Raw genomic sequence first — 15,848 nt, forward strand, 5'->3', positions numbered from 1 at the left:
CCCAGGTACCTTTCCTGGGTCACAGCCACATCAAAGAGTAGTGCAACTTGTGTTTCCTTCTGGGTCACTAGTAAAAACTCATCAATAGGATTCCAGTCCTCAGGGATCACCTCCCTCAATGCCTACACCCAACTGTGAAGTTTTCCGTCCTCAAGGGAGCCTCCTGGAGCTATGTCATCTTTCTGGATCCTTTAACCCTTTCCCTCAGCCCAGACACCTCCGCCATTTCCCCATTCCATCCCATCGTCAGGACCTGTGTCTCTTTTGTTCATACACCTTCTTGGAGGTACCAATAAAACTCTAGTGCCAGTCATCTCAAACCCTTGTTATGAGTGGCTGGTATCTAAGCACAGTTCCTCGAGACCATCAGTGACTGAGTGTTAATGAGACTATTTCCCAGGAGAGCTAACTACACCATAGTAGGCAAGACCCTGACTTCTGGTAATGACTCTACTGCAGAGCTTACAGTATCAGCTTGGACAAAAACCCTTGATTTCCTTCGACCTCAGTTTCTTTACGTGCAAGAAACAGAAATCAGCAAATAATAAAGTCAGTCTCTGCGATGCCTTTTCATGCAAGAACTGCATATTTTACAGCAAAGCACCATGCAAATGACGCTTATCTTTTAACAGCAGGAGAAAGCCGGCAGCCCCCTAGTGTCCCCAGTAGCATGAGAATATTCTGTCGGAAACCTTTACTGTCTGCGCCTGTGAGTTCCTTGCTGCTGACATAGGAACTGTTCCCTTTTACTTTGCAAGCTGACAAAATTATTTACTAGGTCATAGGAAATATACTGTTATTTTGAGCAGAAGCACCATGTCCTGAGACCAAATTCTATTAAGTACCATACTTTCTTTCACATGCAGATATGCATATAACATGTTATGCCTCTTACATATTCCACGGACCTTTTCCCTCTTGGCCACATAAGAGGTCCCTCTACAGCTGTGGCTGTATCTCAGTTGGTAGAGCATCCATGACACCCTGAGTACAATACACAGTAGCACATTAGAAGGGTGATGGTGCACATCTGTAATCCCAAAGTTTAGGAGGAGGATGCAGGAGGATTAGAAGTGTAAGGTCATCCTCAGCTACATAAGGGGTCCAAGGCCACAATAGGTTACTTGAGGTCCTGTCTCAAAAAAATTAAATTAAATTAATTAATCAAAAACTGTAAAAGGCCAGTGGATTTCCACTCACTACTCCTCTGTAAATTTCTATATCAAATCTATCTCACTTCAAAGTGCCTGTGCAGGAAAGCTATATGCTTTTTCTAGTTGCACACCGCCTTTGGGTTTTCCTGAGAGTGGCCTGTCGATCCTATGACTTACTTCAATTGTACTTCTTGAGTTATTTTCACTGATCTTAAAATCTTGACCTTGGTGAAAAGACTGGGTTCTTCTGGGACCAGCATAGAACATTAACTATGAGGAGTTTTTCTGAAGAGTGATTTTTTTTTTCCAAATACAAGCTCCTTTGGCCTGACTACTTGGCTTCTGCCCACTTCTTATTCAAATAGCTTGGCCTAGCGTGGGGAGGATCTGGCGGTGGCAGTCTGAGGGAGTGGGTGGGGGGAACCTTTGCCTCTGGCAACTTTTGTCTCAGACTAGCGGTGTCTGGCGCGTAAGCTGGTACTTGTGACTTTTTCGCTTTTCCTCCTTCGTTGCAGGCCCAAAGCTGCCTCACTAAGCTGTACAAGCTAGATAAGATGCAGTTCCGCCAAACCATGAGGGACTATGTGAACAAGGACTCTCTCAATAATGTAGTGGACTTCTTGCATGCTTTGCTCGGATTTTGTATGGAACCGGTCACTGACAGTAAGTAAAGCCGTCCCCGAGTTCAAGGAGCAGCCACTGTGAGGTGAAGCAGGTAGTGTTTCCCTGACACGCTCAAGGTCCGGGACTAGAACTCAGAGAGGAAAAGTCCTGACTCAACGCGTGCCTGTACACGTCTGAGCGTGTATGCGTGTGGGACTGTGTGTAAGAAAAAACAAGAGCTGCCTCCAGGTTACCTTTTGACCCATGGTGTCCTCACAAGGTAATCTACCGCAGTGAATAGGAATTTGGTAGCTCTGTCTCTCACCTGACCTATGTATGACAATGGAGACCAAAATCAAAAGATAAGGAAATATATTTATTAGTTCAATGAGTGTGAAATGAGTGCCTACAATATGCCACTTGTAGTGTTCGGTATTTTTTACCTAACAAACTAAAAGAGAAAATGCAATAACATAAACACTGTGTATGACGTAATTGGCACATGTACATACAGACTTAGTTCATTTAAATTTGGCAGACATACAGCCAACAGTTCAGTGGCTCTAAGAAGTATGGAGGCCTAAGCTGCAGGGTGAAACTAGAAAGTACCAGTCACATTTGTACAAAATGAACTCTTTGGGGACCTTCTGAATGTAGATGCATTAAGAAACTAGAACCCAGGTTGAGTCAGATGCATAATTTGAGTCGAGCTTTGAAAGAAATAACCTTTTGGCATAGATTCATTGCTCATATGATACATGAACAGAGTTGACTAATTTATGGTAAAATCATCTGTGTGTTTAGAAGCAGTTTTTTCCAGGTTGTCTCCTATTCTTTATTATCCAGTTATCACACTAAGAGAAAATATTGCTTCCTTGAAGACCCCCTAGAATAACCTACCCTCTCAGATCTAGTTTAAACTAACCCTTTTACAAATTTGAAAACAACAGTGAGGATTGTAGTTGAGATCTTTGAAAGAAAATCCAGATAATAAACTTAATTCTCCCTGTGTCTCTCGGTCTCTGTCTCTCTCTGTCTCTCTCTGTCTCTCTCTCTCTCTCTCTCTGTCTCTCTCTCTCTCTCTCCCATTTCTAATTTGAAGTAAGAACTCTGAGCCCAGATTGCAGTATTATTTTCAGTATTGTAAACCTGGAAACCAATCAATATTAATTGGTACAGACAAAGGTTGAGAATCAAGCATGCTATGTTCGTCAAGGATTCGTGAGATAGAAAGAGAGTCACAGTGAATCAGACCAGCAGCACAGCTCCTTATCCATCAATCTGGGAACTGTATATGTTCTTCCCACAATCCACAGTTGGCTCACAGGTCATAAGGATTCCTTTCGCAGAGCCACAGAATACAAATGTGTCTTCTGAAGATCTTCGGATATGTTAAAAAAAAAAAAAAAAAAGCTATAAAATACTGTGGAGATTCACAGCTTTTTGGTCTCCAGAGAGTTTCCTCTCCGCATGTGCCCAGAGCTTCTGGGAACACGTGTTAGCAGGACTCAGTTTCCTCCAGACCTGAAGCAGTTCTGCAAGGACTCCACTACTTCTCCCTTGCTGCATAGCTCATGTTGGCCAATCTCATGCCCCTTCTGACATACTGGATAGTTTCTCCTAAAAAGCCAGAGTTCCTCACCAAAGAAAGTTGAGCCACATTATATTTTCTCTATGGAGAAACCAGTAAGTTAATCTTCCTTCTTTCTTTCTTTCCTTCCTTCCTTCCTTCCTTCCTTCCTTCCTTCCTTCCTTCCTTCCTCCTCCTTTCCTCCTCCTCTTCCTCCTCCTTCTTCTTCTCTCTCTCTTCTCTCTCTCTCTCTCTCTCTCTCTCTCTCTCTCTCTCTCTCTCTCTTTCAGTAGAACCCTTTTCCGTTCTAAGATTAACCAACCCAAATGCTCCTCTGCTCGGGCCATGTCAGAGCAAAGACTGTGAAGTAGACTGACTGTTTTTCTAATCTTCTCAGGGATCATTACCCCGAGTGTGTCTTTAATCACCCATGTCAGTACTTTCATGAAGACCTTCCCAGTTCCCTAGCTGCTCAACACTTCCTTACATCCTTCAGCTGTGTAGCTTATTGCCTTTAATGCATGTCTTTGCATTCCAGACAAAGCTGGATTTGGAAATAATTTCACTACCGTGGACAACAAATCCACAGCCCAAAACGTGGAGGGTATTATCGTCGGTGCCATGTTCAAGTCCCTCATCACACGCTGTGCCTCAACCACACATGAGCTCCACAGCCCTGAGAATTTGGTGAGAAGCATTCCCCCCTTCCTAACAGCAGCTCTCAGTTCTGAGAAAAGATCTCATATTTTAACCTGGAGAAAGGAAAGCTGAAGTCTTAAAGTCACAGTATCCATTTTTTTCCACTGTCACCCCTAACCCACCGTGGAGTCCTAACGACTCCGTCCTACCTACAAATTGACTTATCTTCTTCCTCCACCCCACAGGCTTTTGTAGAGAGTGGTAAAAAAAATTACAGGCACTTTTAGCTTTTCAGAAAGAAGGTGATAAAAATGTTAGAGGTTCATGAAATATGAAAGGATGTTACTCCAAGAATGATTTGAAACTGTGTTTACTTTTAAGAATTCCTGCAAATATGCTATTGAAATTTGTTTTACTTTCTTTGACTTGAACATTATAATCTTTATCTGTCCTTCATAAAAGCATGTCGTAATTAATCAAATGAAGTTGTAAGTAAGTGTGGGAAGAAAAACTATTATGAAATGTCCAAGTCCTTCCAAGGAGAACAGGATGTCTTGAGATACTCAGTGCACAGATAGTTGAAGTCCCTTTGGGGACCAAAGAGCATTCTTCCTACATCTGTTAGATATTATGATGTCTATATAGAAGTGAGCCCATTTACACATATGAACCCATTACTAAATGGACATTATTTTATATTATTCTAAAATGCAAAGTGGTTCATTTTATATAAACATAATTTTCATAGACCAAATGGAATTTATATTTGCTGATGGTCAATAGTAATCCCGCAATGTTCATGGACCCTGAGTGTAACACAGACACCATTCATTCATTCCTTTTGGTCCTGGCTAGATGTGATTTTTAGAGTTGATTATAGTGCATATGAGTTCTTACAAATTTTATTGTGCAACTTCATACATAGAAGAAATATTAAATTCTTTAATTATGCATCGACTTACCTTTGAACTGTTCTCCCATCAGAATAACCAGAAGTCAAATTTGAGTCATTCTCGGGTTTCCCACTCTGCAAAGTCTCGGGCAGTGTCCAGAGTGAGTCACCACAGACCCCAGCCATTCATAGGTAGCAGTTATTTCCCACAGGGCTCTCTGCTGATGTGCAGGCCTGTGCATACCCTGGTGAAAATAGAATCTTTGCTCTTCGCTGTTTTTCTCTTCCTTGGAAGAGCAAATGAAGGTCAGAGTGAAGACCTCAGAGCCCTGCTCCCTATAGACCGCAATGGACACTGTTTCCATCATCCTCAAGGGTTCTTCCTTTGCCTTCCTGAAGATCATGGGCATAATCGTCCCACAGTACTAGGGTTTTGTAAAACAAAGATGTCAAGGTAATTGTTTAGGTTTCTAAATTTTGTTTTTACCACAAAGACAAAGAGTATAGTAACTGCTGCTCTAAAGAAGGGGGGCAGGGATGTAGGTGCTGAGGACAAAACTGAGTATCTCGAGGAAAAACAAGGATACAGACCTTTTTAAATGTTGACTCACCTGTGCACTGGCCTTAAAGCCCCCTCTGCACAGTCTTCCGTTCATGGTCATGTTCACACCCAAAATGCATACAGCATACATATCATTTACTAAGTATGTCAGAGAAAGTTCATCATCCTATGGATAATCAGCCTTCATTAGAAGTATCTAAATGAATTACTTGACATTTTATTGTAATCATCCAGACAGTTTGGAGGAGCTGATTAAGGGCTGGTCTCCATTCTAAAAAAACCTCTTGCTACCATTTTTTTTTCTTCAGGCAAATAAAGTTCTCTTCAGAGCTCACAGTTAAGAGGGAAAAAATTGGGAATCCAGTGTTGAAGAGTGTAGACTGAGGTCTTCCGGGTGGTATGGCTGACTCTATGAATCTGAAGCTGTGCCAGCCATCCTCTTCTGTACTGAATAGGAAGGGTAGCATTCTCCTGTAGGAGCAACGGGGAAACAAACACATCCATTACTGCAGCAGAATGTTCTCATCCTTGCATGACATCACTGCTCATCAAAGCCCAAGCAGTTGACTTCTCTCCCTAGGACATCTAACCAGACAGCTTTCTGCTTACCTTTACCGCTCCCAAACCTTCTTCTTGCCTTCAAACAGGGACTGTACTGTGACATCCGCCAGCTGGTCCAGTTTATCAAAGAAGCTCATGGGAATGTCTTCAGGAGAGTGGCTCTTAGCGCTCTGCTTGACAGCGCTGAAAAGTTAGCCCCGGGGAAAAAGGTGGAGGAGACTGGACAGGAATCTAAGCCTGCAGGTGGTAAAAGGTTGGAAGCTTGAGCTCTCTGAATATTAGTGTTTGCTAACTGTCAGAAGAACGTTTATCATCATGTCTAGTCTATGTGTTTCCTGAGATGGTACAAAGTCGGGGCAGGGATGGTAAAAGTATCTTGTATGACTGGTATCATTGATGTAGTCCAACTGAAGCATTACACTAAATGGTTTTTAGAGGCGAACACTTTGGGATAATTGGATTGCAAAGACTGACCACATAGATGGATTAATGTTTTCATAAATTGTCATAGAAGTGGCTTTGTCATAAGATGGACAGGTGGCTGTTTTGCCCTGTGATGCCCTGGACCATTCTTTGCCATAGCAACACAGTAAGAAGCCATCATCACCTGCCTTTGGGTTCCCAGACCTCCAGAGCCATGAGCTAAATAAACCTCTATTATTTATTTATTAAATGGGATGAGCCCATATACTCAAATTTCACTCTGTAGTTCTTGATTACATGGTTGAACATTATCTTTGTTTTAGTCCTTTTTTATATAATTTATATTTTAACCAAGAAAAGAAAAAATTACTGACACCATGTTCTTTTGTTCAGTAAATGGTATTCTAGATGGAGTAAAAAGATAAATTGCTGGGCTGAGATGTAGCTCCGTAATAAAGTACTTACTTGCTTGTACAGTGCCCTGGATTCAATTCCCAATACTCCAAGGAAAAAACTGCTACACAATACTGTGTTGTTTATCCTTCCAATAATGGTGAATTTATTTCATGCCCACTGTATATTAGACAGCCCTCACAAGGATTAAAGCCCTTAAGTTAAAAATTTTGCTTTCATCTAATGCCTCTGCTTGCTGTAGGGAAATACTGGTGAGGAATAAGGTCATGGGTCTGGTAGTGAACTATAAATTCCATACAAAACAGACTCATGCTGAGAAACTTTTAACAACCAAATAAGTTGTCAATAGCAGATGCTTTGCATTGTAGAGCATATGAAAGATTAAACATTGGTGACCTACTCCATTGTGATTGGTGGATTGTGCCATTTGTATAGGTCAGAGGCAGGAAGCATTGCAGATAAAGGCCAGGTATCCTCCGCACCTGAGGAATGTCGAAGCTTCATGTCTGGTCGCCCCTCACAGACACCAGAACAGTAAGTAGAATAGAGTTTTGTCTCCACTGCAGAGAAGTGGGCACTTCACATTGAAACAAAGTTTATTTTCTAAACTGCTTTGGGGTTTCTGTTTCTATATTTTGTTTTTGATTCACTTGCTTTCATTTCCTTGAAACACTGCCCTCTGCCCTTCCAATTTTATATTCCCATTGCCACCACTCACTCCAGGTGAGGCCAAATAACAACTTTTGTGTCTATAGAAAGTAGCTCTAATTGTATTTTCTGTCTTGTCTTTCTTGTACCTCTGCATTTCGCTATGCAACAAATGAACATGAAACATGGTGTGCATTTGGGGTGTCATATATGTTCTTATTTAAAAGTCATAGTTTTAAAGTGGATGAGTTACTCCTCAATATACTCAAAGAATATTCTTTTTTTTTCTTAAAAAAAGGAAGAGTATATTTCAAAAGTGCTGAATTTTAGATTAAATGTAGACTCTACTGCACAGTACTGTGATCTTAGATCCATTCCAGTATCTTAACATCGGTTTATCTCTGGTTTTCATACTGACAAAAATCAAAAGCATCTCACATTAGTGCCTGCAGAAGGTGTGAGTATTACTACAGATATTAAATACACAGCCTATGCTGTTGTGAGGCTCATGTCTTGTATAATATTAGAGGGACCAGCCTCAATATTATACATCCCAGGGGCTCAGGAGAGAGAACTACTAACGGCGAGGACTATTTTCAGGAAATAGAAGCTCAGCTCACCAAGTTCCTTAGTCCACTTCCTTTAATTCCTCTGGCTTCAGTTCTGTTCTCGTGCCTAGCTCCTTTCTTGCCTGATTTCTCTCTATACTTATCTACTGCTCCCTCTAAATTCTATCTTAATTCTCTTGTTTTAATTCTGCCTTACCTAGGTCCTTTTCAGCTTGTTCTTACCCAGCTAGTACTTTCCCATCTGGCTCTTTCTCATCTTCCATCTCATTCTTCTAGTCCTTCAATCTAGTTCTTCCCCATCTCAGTTTGTTCTTCTCAAGTTCTTACCCATCTAGTTCTTCCGTTCTCTTTTCTCTTCTCCTTCCTGTGCCCTGGAAGTCCCGGTATATAAAAGGGAGCGTCTGAGCTAAAATGTATAAAGGTATTACTTAATGTGCACCTGACCTAGGCGGTGTCTCCTTGTGGAATTTACCTTAAGTCAGGAGACTTGTATGTGGGCTGCTATCACTGTTAGTCCTTGAAAGTTGGGCGCCCCCTGGGCGGTGCTTCTTGTAGTCCTTGAAAGTGGCTAAGGAACATATCTGATTCCAGAGAAAGCCTTTCTTGAGGCTGTTCTCCAAATTCCTGGAATGTGTATGTCCAGAGAGTGATCAGTCCACACTGTTAACCCTTCTAGGGAAAAGTCAATTGGGAAAACTATGAAGGCACACATGATTTTCATAACAGAATACAGCTGATATATAACAAGCCAAGTAACACCAAAAACTCCTTGGGATTCGGCTTCCTCTGGAGGAATTCCCTGATCCCTCCAGGTAGTGACTTTGCCATGACCAGCTGAGTTCTTACGATATATTCCTGTGGCCCACAGCACTCATGCTATTCATTTTTTCTTTGGAGAAATTATTTACACACAAGTAGAGTGATCTACATTTCAAACATACATTAATGTAGGTATACAATTTTGCTTCCCAAAGCCTTTATTCAATATTAATTATTGTTCTAGCAATTTTGCAGAATATTCTAGGTATTTGTGTATCCTTCCTTCTCAACTAGGTAAAAGAGAAGCCAACATCCAGCAAACATAGGACTATGCAAATGAAATCTTCAAAACCACAAATGCCTACACAGTTCTTGTGGGCTTCAGAATCGTAGAGATTGTGCCTTTTAGCAGAGTTAGTCAAGTAAATTGGTCCAGTAATCACATGTATTTATTGCTAAAGCCCTAGAACCAAGATGGATCTTCACTCATTGTGGAAAATTAATACAGATATTTCAAGAATAAATGAATGATATGCATTCAATGTATGAATGGTATACAATGATTAGAAGACAGATTTTTCAGGCTATCATTAAGCTCTCATTTTGTTTTGTTTTCTTTTACTTCCTCTTCAAAATTAAACCTTAGGTTTTCCTTTAAGGATATCCTCAAAGACACGGCAAGGGTCCAAATTTAGCTCCAAATGGGGCATAAATAATTGGTAAAATAATTTCCATGTTCAAGTGGCCAGAGGACTCATTAAAAAGCATTAGAGGAGATATGATTTTTTCCCCAGTTGACATTGGCAATTATTAAAGTGATCTGATAAATGAAAATTTCTAAAAGATCATTTGGGTTTTAAAAATAAAATTGGCTGTGCTAACACATGTTTGAGTTTTTTTAGAACTCCAAATATTCTCTTTGTTCAGTGTTCTGTAGACACACCAAATTCCTCTGCATTTGGCGTATGTCTGTTTTGATATGCCTTGCCATTAATATTTCTGCTTGAAATAATTTCATGAATCATCAAATATGGAATTTTTCTAACATTTAAATGGGCCCAGGAGGTGATCATACTAGACATCCTTGGTTTATCCCAGAGAAAGGCGAGAAGTCCCTCTGACAGTCCTGGCTCCTCCTTTACCCTGTTTCTCTTTCTCCCTCCCCATTCACCCTACTGCTTCTTGTGTTTCCGAAATACTCAGCACACTGAGTCAGTAATTCTAGTGATGGTTTTTCTGATGCTCCTTGCTGCTGATGTAGCAGTTTCTCAGGGAGGTAATAAATGACAGCTTCCCTGAATATTGGAGATTCTCTTCATCTGTTCATTTACACAGGTTCTCACCACTGTGCCTCTCCTTCCAAGAAGGCAAGAAGAGCTTGGCACACTGTGTTGCCCTCCTAAGTAACACACTAGTCAATTCTAGAAATACAGTTTAAATATATACCTCTTCATAAATATAATGCCATAGGTTAGAAGAACTTAAAATAGCTTAGTACTTTGATGACATTTGAGAGATAAAATCTGAATTCTGATCTGTCTCCTGAAGATGATTGTATTCGCAAAAAATGTCCATTTTTGGATCAATTCAGGACTCTACCCTAAAACTTGTAAATAAAAGTTACATTTAAAACCATAAATAAGTGTCATCACACCACTAGAACATTTTCTGGCCTCATTTCTTTCCAAACTACGATGGTAATGCATGCTGTTCAAGATGGAAAATATGGAAAACACAGAAAACTATACAAGGGAAGTTGAAAAATCAAAATACCACTGCTAAAGATACCTCTGCAAACCTTTTGCGTTTTATGCTGAGAACACTTTGGAGCATGCACATGAAAATTCACACCCAGACACATGATCACATGTGTGATTTCTAAAGGCTATTAACATTATTTTATCCTATTTAACTCATTTTTTCATTGCTTTTAACTTTACAATGTGTCATAAATAGTGCCTAAGTCAACCTTCTTCTAAAATATGATTTTTTTTTATTTTGAGAATATTTGAGCCAAGATAATATAAAGCCTTTGAATTTTGCCCCAATAGTACTGGCTTACCATATTCCTCTTAAAACCTGACTTACACCAGGAAGGAATTCTGTCTGTAAGGCTGTCATGGGAGAGTTGGGCCTTTACAATGTGCACTGGGAATTGGCTAATGGCATTTGTAGCCAATGATACAAAAAGTCAAGAATCTATTGTAGCAGGAGTCTTAACAGTTCTTATTAATAAAATCAAACTCAGGGCCTGGTATTGGGGTGAATGCTGGAAGATCAGAGAAGCAGAACAAGCCACAGCCACCTCACCTTGCCAGTTCCTCAGACTGGATGCCTGAGTCCTCATCCAAATGGATTTCAGCTGAACTGCAGTTTTAAAGCCTAAAACCTTAACCAGCCAAATGCTTCTAGTTTCTGGTCCTCACGCCTTATATACCTTTCTGCTTTCTGTTATCACTCCCTGGGATTAAAGGCTCATTTCTTGGGATTAAAGGTGTGTGTCGCCTAGCCTAGCCTAGCCTAGCCTAGCTGTTTCCAATGTGGCCTTGAACTCTCAGAGATCCAGAGGGATTTCTGCCTCTAGAATACTAGAATTAAAGGTGTGAGTGCCATCATTTTCTAGCCTCTGCATCTAGTGGCTTTTCTGTGCCCTGACCCCAGATCAGTTTATTAGGGTGCACCGTATTTTGGGGAACACAATACCACCACAATCTATCACCACGTGGAAGTCCCACAATATATTCGGCTGTCTTCCCAGACATAGACATTGAGATTGTATCCACTGTTCAACACTGGCACTCATGCCTTTTCATGTCTTAGTGCACAATCCTGTCTTTTCCTTGATATTACTTCTTAGAAATTGAATTTCTCAGTCTAGGGGTGTGATATTGACTTTCAAAAACATACCTTGTTGCATAGAACATTAATGTTCCCAAAATACCAAGGTATTTTATCTCTCCAAAGGCAGTATGGTGGGACATTGCTTTTTCCTTCTAACTACCTTAATCTCTGCTAATTTAGTGGATGAAAAAATGGGAATTTTAGCTTATTGTTATTATTATTATTATTATTATTACAAGATAAAGATCTGTGTGATATTAGTCACTTTTCCTCATTGAAAACCTTCTTTCAGGACTTCTGACTTATTCTTTTGGGTTGGACCTATACTTCCACTTTGAAACTTGACAGCTTTCTTCATCTTAATTAGCTGTAGAATGATACATTCCCTGAGCATGATGATGAAATTTCAGATTTCATCAAATTGGGAGCTTATTGAGTGTCAAGTACGACGCCGTGTTGCAGTGAGGGGTGGGACATTGCGCAAGAGCCAGGATGCTTTTTAAAGAGTCACATAGTTACTGGCATTTTAAATGCTTCTGCTACGATGACTCATACTGTATGTAGGTGGACCTCTGCAATAGTATTTAGTCTTTTATTAAAGTTGAAAAAAAAAAATGGCCACCTGCGCTTGGTGGCGGAGACAGCCCTGTTTCCAGGAAGAGCTCAGAGTCAACCTGTGTCTCCTGAGGACCACACTGACTCCCTGTCTTCTCAAACCCAGCCCATCAAAGAACAACCTGCACAATTTGCCTAAAACGATAGCCGAGGGTAGAGGGGGCACTGAGCTGTGAGATGTCCTTTAACCCTGTACTCTACTTCTCTGCAGTGATGAACAAATGCAAGGGGGCAATCTGGGACGGAAGGATTTCTGGCGTAAGATGTTCAAATCCCAAAGCGCAGCAAGTGACACCAGCAGCCAGTCCGAGCAGGACACTTCGGAATGTACCACAGCCCACTCAGGGAACACCTCGGAGCGGCGTGCCCGCTCACGATCCCGCAGAGTCTCCTTGCGAAAGAAGTTGAAACTCCCCATAGGTAAAAGTATGTCTGTATTTATTTATGGATTCTATTATTCTCATGTCATCAAATCAATGAGTAATTGAGGCAGAGCATGGCAGGCGAGGGGGGGGGTGTTGGGGGTGCTGAGAAGAAACGCTTTCAAGCTGTGAGCCTTAGGCTGACATCCTTCCTTCATTCCTTCATGCTTCTGTTAAATGCAGATATTTCCCAAATGCCCACTACATGCCTCTGCTGTGTGTGAAATACACAGTTCTTGGCTTTGCTGACTTTGAGCAGGAGCCACATCACAAAATTAAGTACAGTTGCTAACTATGAATTTTGTGAAGGAAAAACATGCAATGCTATGAACACAGACAACAAAGCCTGACCTCTACAAAGGGGTGAGGAGGACGGACATTAAAATATGCCAAATACACAGGGGAAAGAATGAGAGGAGCCCAAGGGTAATATGCAGAGATCCTAGGCTGTAAGGAACTGGAATGAACCAGTTAAGTGGGAAAATGGCTGACTCCCTGTAGCAGAAGAACAAGCCAGATCACAGGCGATCAGGGTAACTCTTCACCATGGCCCTCATGTACCAAAGTGTAGCTGAAGTTTTCTCCAGTCCTGCCCAGCCCCACAGACCCCACAACCACTTATAAAATAATCACTCAGAAGCTCATATTAATTAAACTGCTTGGCCATTAGCTCAGGCCTACCACTGTCTAGCTCTTACACTTAAACTCAGCCCATTTCTATTAATCTATACCTTGCCATGTGGCTTGCAACTTACCAGTAACTTACATATTGCTACTCATTGTGGCGGCTGGCAGCATCTCTCTGCCTCAGCCCTCCTGTTACCAGATTCTCCTCTCTCTTTGTCCCGCCTATACTTCCTGCCTGGCTACTAGCCAATCAGCGTTTTATTTATCAATCAATCATAGCAACATATATTCACGCATATAGGACATCCCACAGCACCAAAGTGTTAAGGAAAACACAATAATGCAAGTGAATGAACCTTATAAAAGACAATCGCATTAGAGGGAATATTTGTCAATAAGAGAATCCGACTGAAAGTCCTCTGTGGCCCAGGTATTAGATTGTATATTAAGCAGAAACAGAGAAATAGACAGATTTGAGAACTGTTTGCATGGTAAAATGTATAGGTTTTCAAGAGATATGGAGAACTTGTCTAGCATAGCTCCTTGATTACCAGTTTTGTGGAAGGGACATTTACGGAAACCTTACTGAGATTCTCACCCGCTGATGGGCCCTGAGTGTGCAGAAAATAAGACATGGCCTCTTGTCCTTTCTTTATTGTCGTTTCCTGCAGTTAGAGGGGACCAGGTCTATTTGTCCTGCACTTATGTGCTCATGTAGTTTCATAGTTTCAACACTGAACATTTTGATTCAAAACATGTATACTAAAAACAACTTGTTTTTGCTTCTATTTACAATAGAGCCCTGTGACTTTCATGGCTAGTTCAGTACATGCTGGCATTTCTATTTAATCCATTTGAAAGCAAATGCTACAATGGCTTAATTTTTCAAAATATCATTAACTAGGAAACTGGCTGAAGCGGTCCTCCCTGTCTGGCCTGGCAGATGGTGTAGAGGACCTCCTGGACATTAGCTCTGTGGATCGCCTGTCTTTCATCAGGCAAAGCTCCAAGGTAAACAGGATATTACTCATGAAGTGAACATCGGGATCACTGATGAAAAACTATTGGGGGCTGAAGAATGGTAAATGCATAGAAAGAGTTACAGAAACTTTGGAGTTGAACAAGTTCAGAAATTAGACAAGCAATGGAAATTAAATTATTTACATAGTAAACCATCATAGGAACAAAAATAAGGAAAGATGCAGTAAATAGCTATACGATATATGAAGGATATAGCGGAGTGACAGAAATTAAGGTAATATAATCAGAATTCTTATGTACATTTTTTTTTTTGCAAAAAATATCAGACAATTATTGGAGCCTACCCGCCTCTAACTTCCTTTCTATGCTAAGTTACTTAAGTTTTATTGAGTTGACCTAAAGTCAAAATCATGAAGACATTTTAATGCTTTAAAAGAGAATAGAGCCGGGTCTGGTGGTGCCTTGAGGAGCTTAGTGGCAGAGTCTTAAGTTCAAGCCCCAGCCAGGGCTATAGAATGACTTCAAAAGTAGCCTGACTAGCCTGGGCAATTTAGTGAGTTCCTAACTCAAGATGACAAGTGAACAAGAAGGCTATGGATGTGGCCCAGTGATAGAGCACTTGCCTAGCATGCGTCAGTTCATTCAGTTCTAGTGAAGAAAGAGGGAAAAGGAGAAAAAGAGAAAGAAGGAGGAAGGGAGGGAGAGTAGGGGAGAATATTAGGTTATTAATTGATTTATAAATTTCAGTCACTTTAGTCAATTTCCTCTTTGATCTGATTTTCAACTGTGGTTGAGTTCATGAAGGATGAATAAGGCATTCAGTTTAAACTTCATCCAAATTAACACTAAACATGACTGAATTGTTTACTAAATTTTTTTGCGCTCACCTTCTGGTCTCTTACCTGGTATTCCTTGCACCTGCAGTTTTAGTGAACATGGTTTTTTTTGTTTTTTTTTTGGAACATGGGTGCATATTACATGACAGCACTTACTAGATGTGGAAGCCAGAGAGCAGTTTTCTCATCCCAAACAATTTACTCTTCAAACCAAGGTCTAGAAAAACCCAGTGATTGGCTGCTGAATGTCTGATGGCTTTCCTTTTCTCCCCAGGTCAAGTTCACCAGTGCGGTCAAGCTCTCTGAAGGTGGGCCAGGGAGTGGGCTGGAGAATGGCCGAGAAGAGGAGGAGAATTTCTTCAAGCGTCTTGGTAAATGTCGATGTCGATAGCCTAAGGATACATACAACTTTCCTTCTTTTAATTTACTTAAATTAACTGCTCTGTTTCTTTTCTTTTTTCTTTTTCTTTTTCTTTTCTTTTTTTTTTTTTTGTAAAACTGTCTCTTTAAAAACAACGGTCATTTTCTATTTGTATTGTCTTTTCCTTTGTTCTTTAAATGTGTCTCTCACTGCTATTTATAGCTTCTTGATTACCAGTTTTGTGGAAGAGACATTTATGGAAACCTTACTGTGATCCTCACCCCCTGGTGGGCCCTGAGTGTGCAGAGAATAAGACATGGCCTCTTGTCTTTGTTAGAATTTGAGAGTCACAGGACCTTCTGTCCACCCAC

General features: G+C 40.7%; 1 protein-coding gene across 1 annotated transcript in view; it reads left to right on the forward strand.

Annotated features, from left to right (window-relative positions):
• The window catches only part of Unc80 (unc-80 homolog, NALCN channel complex subunit), a 183,769-nt gene that overhangs the window by 46,229 nt on the left and 121,692 nt on the right, over window positions 1-15,848 (forward strand). Inside the window, 7 exon segments of the mRNA XM_036172708.1 lie at window positions 1,670-1,817; window positions 3,866-4,014; window positions 6,068-6,234; window positions 7,254-7,352; window positions 12,462-12,670; window positions 14,204-14,310; window positions 15,391-15,487. Coding sequence (XP_036028601.1) covers window positions 1,670-1,817; window positions 3,866-4,014; window positions 6,068-6,234; window positions 7,254-7,352; window positions 12,462-12,670; window positions 14,204-14,310; window positions 15,391-15,487 — 976 coding nt within the window.

The sequence above is a fragment of the Onychomys torridus genome, chromosome 23, assembly GCF_903995425.1.
Source record: "Onychomys torridus chromosome 23, mOncTor1.1, whole genome shotgun sequence".
In the NCBI taxonomy this organism is placed as follows: Eukaryota; Metazoa; Chordata; class Mammalia; order Rodentia; family Cricetidae; genus Onychomys; species Onychomys torridus.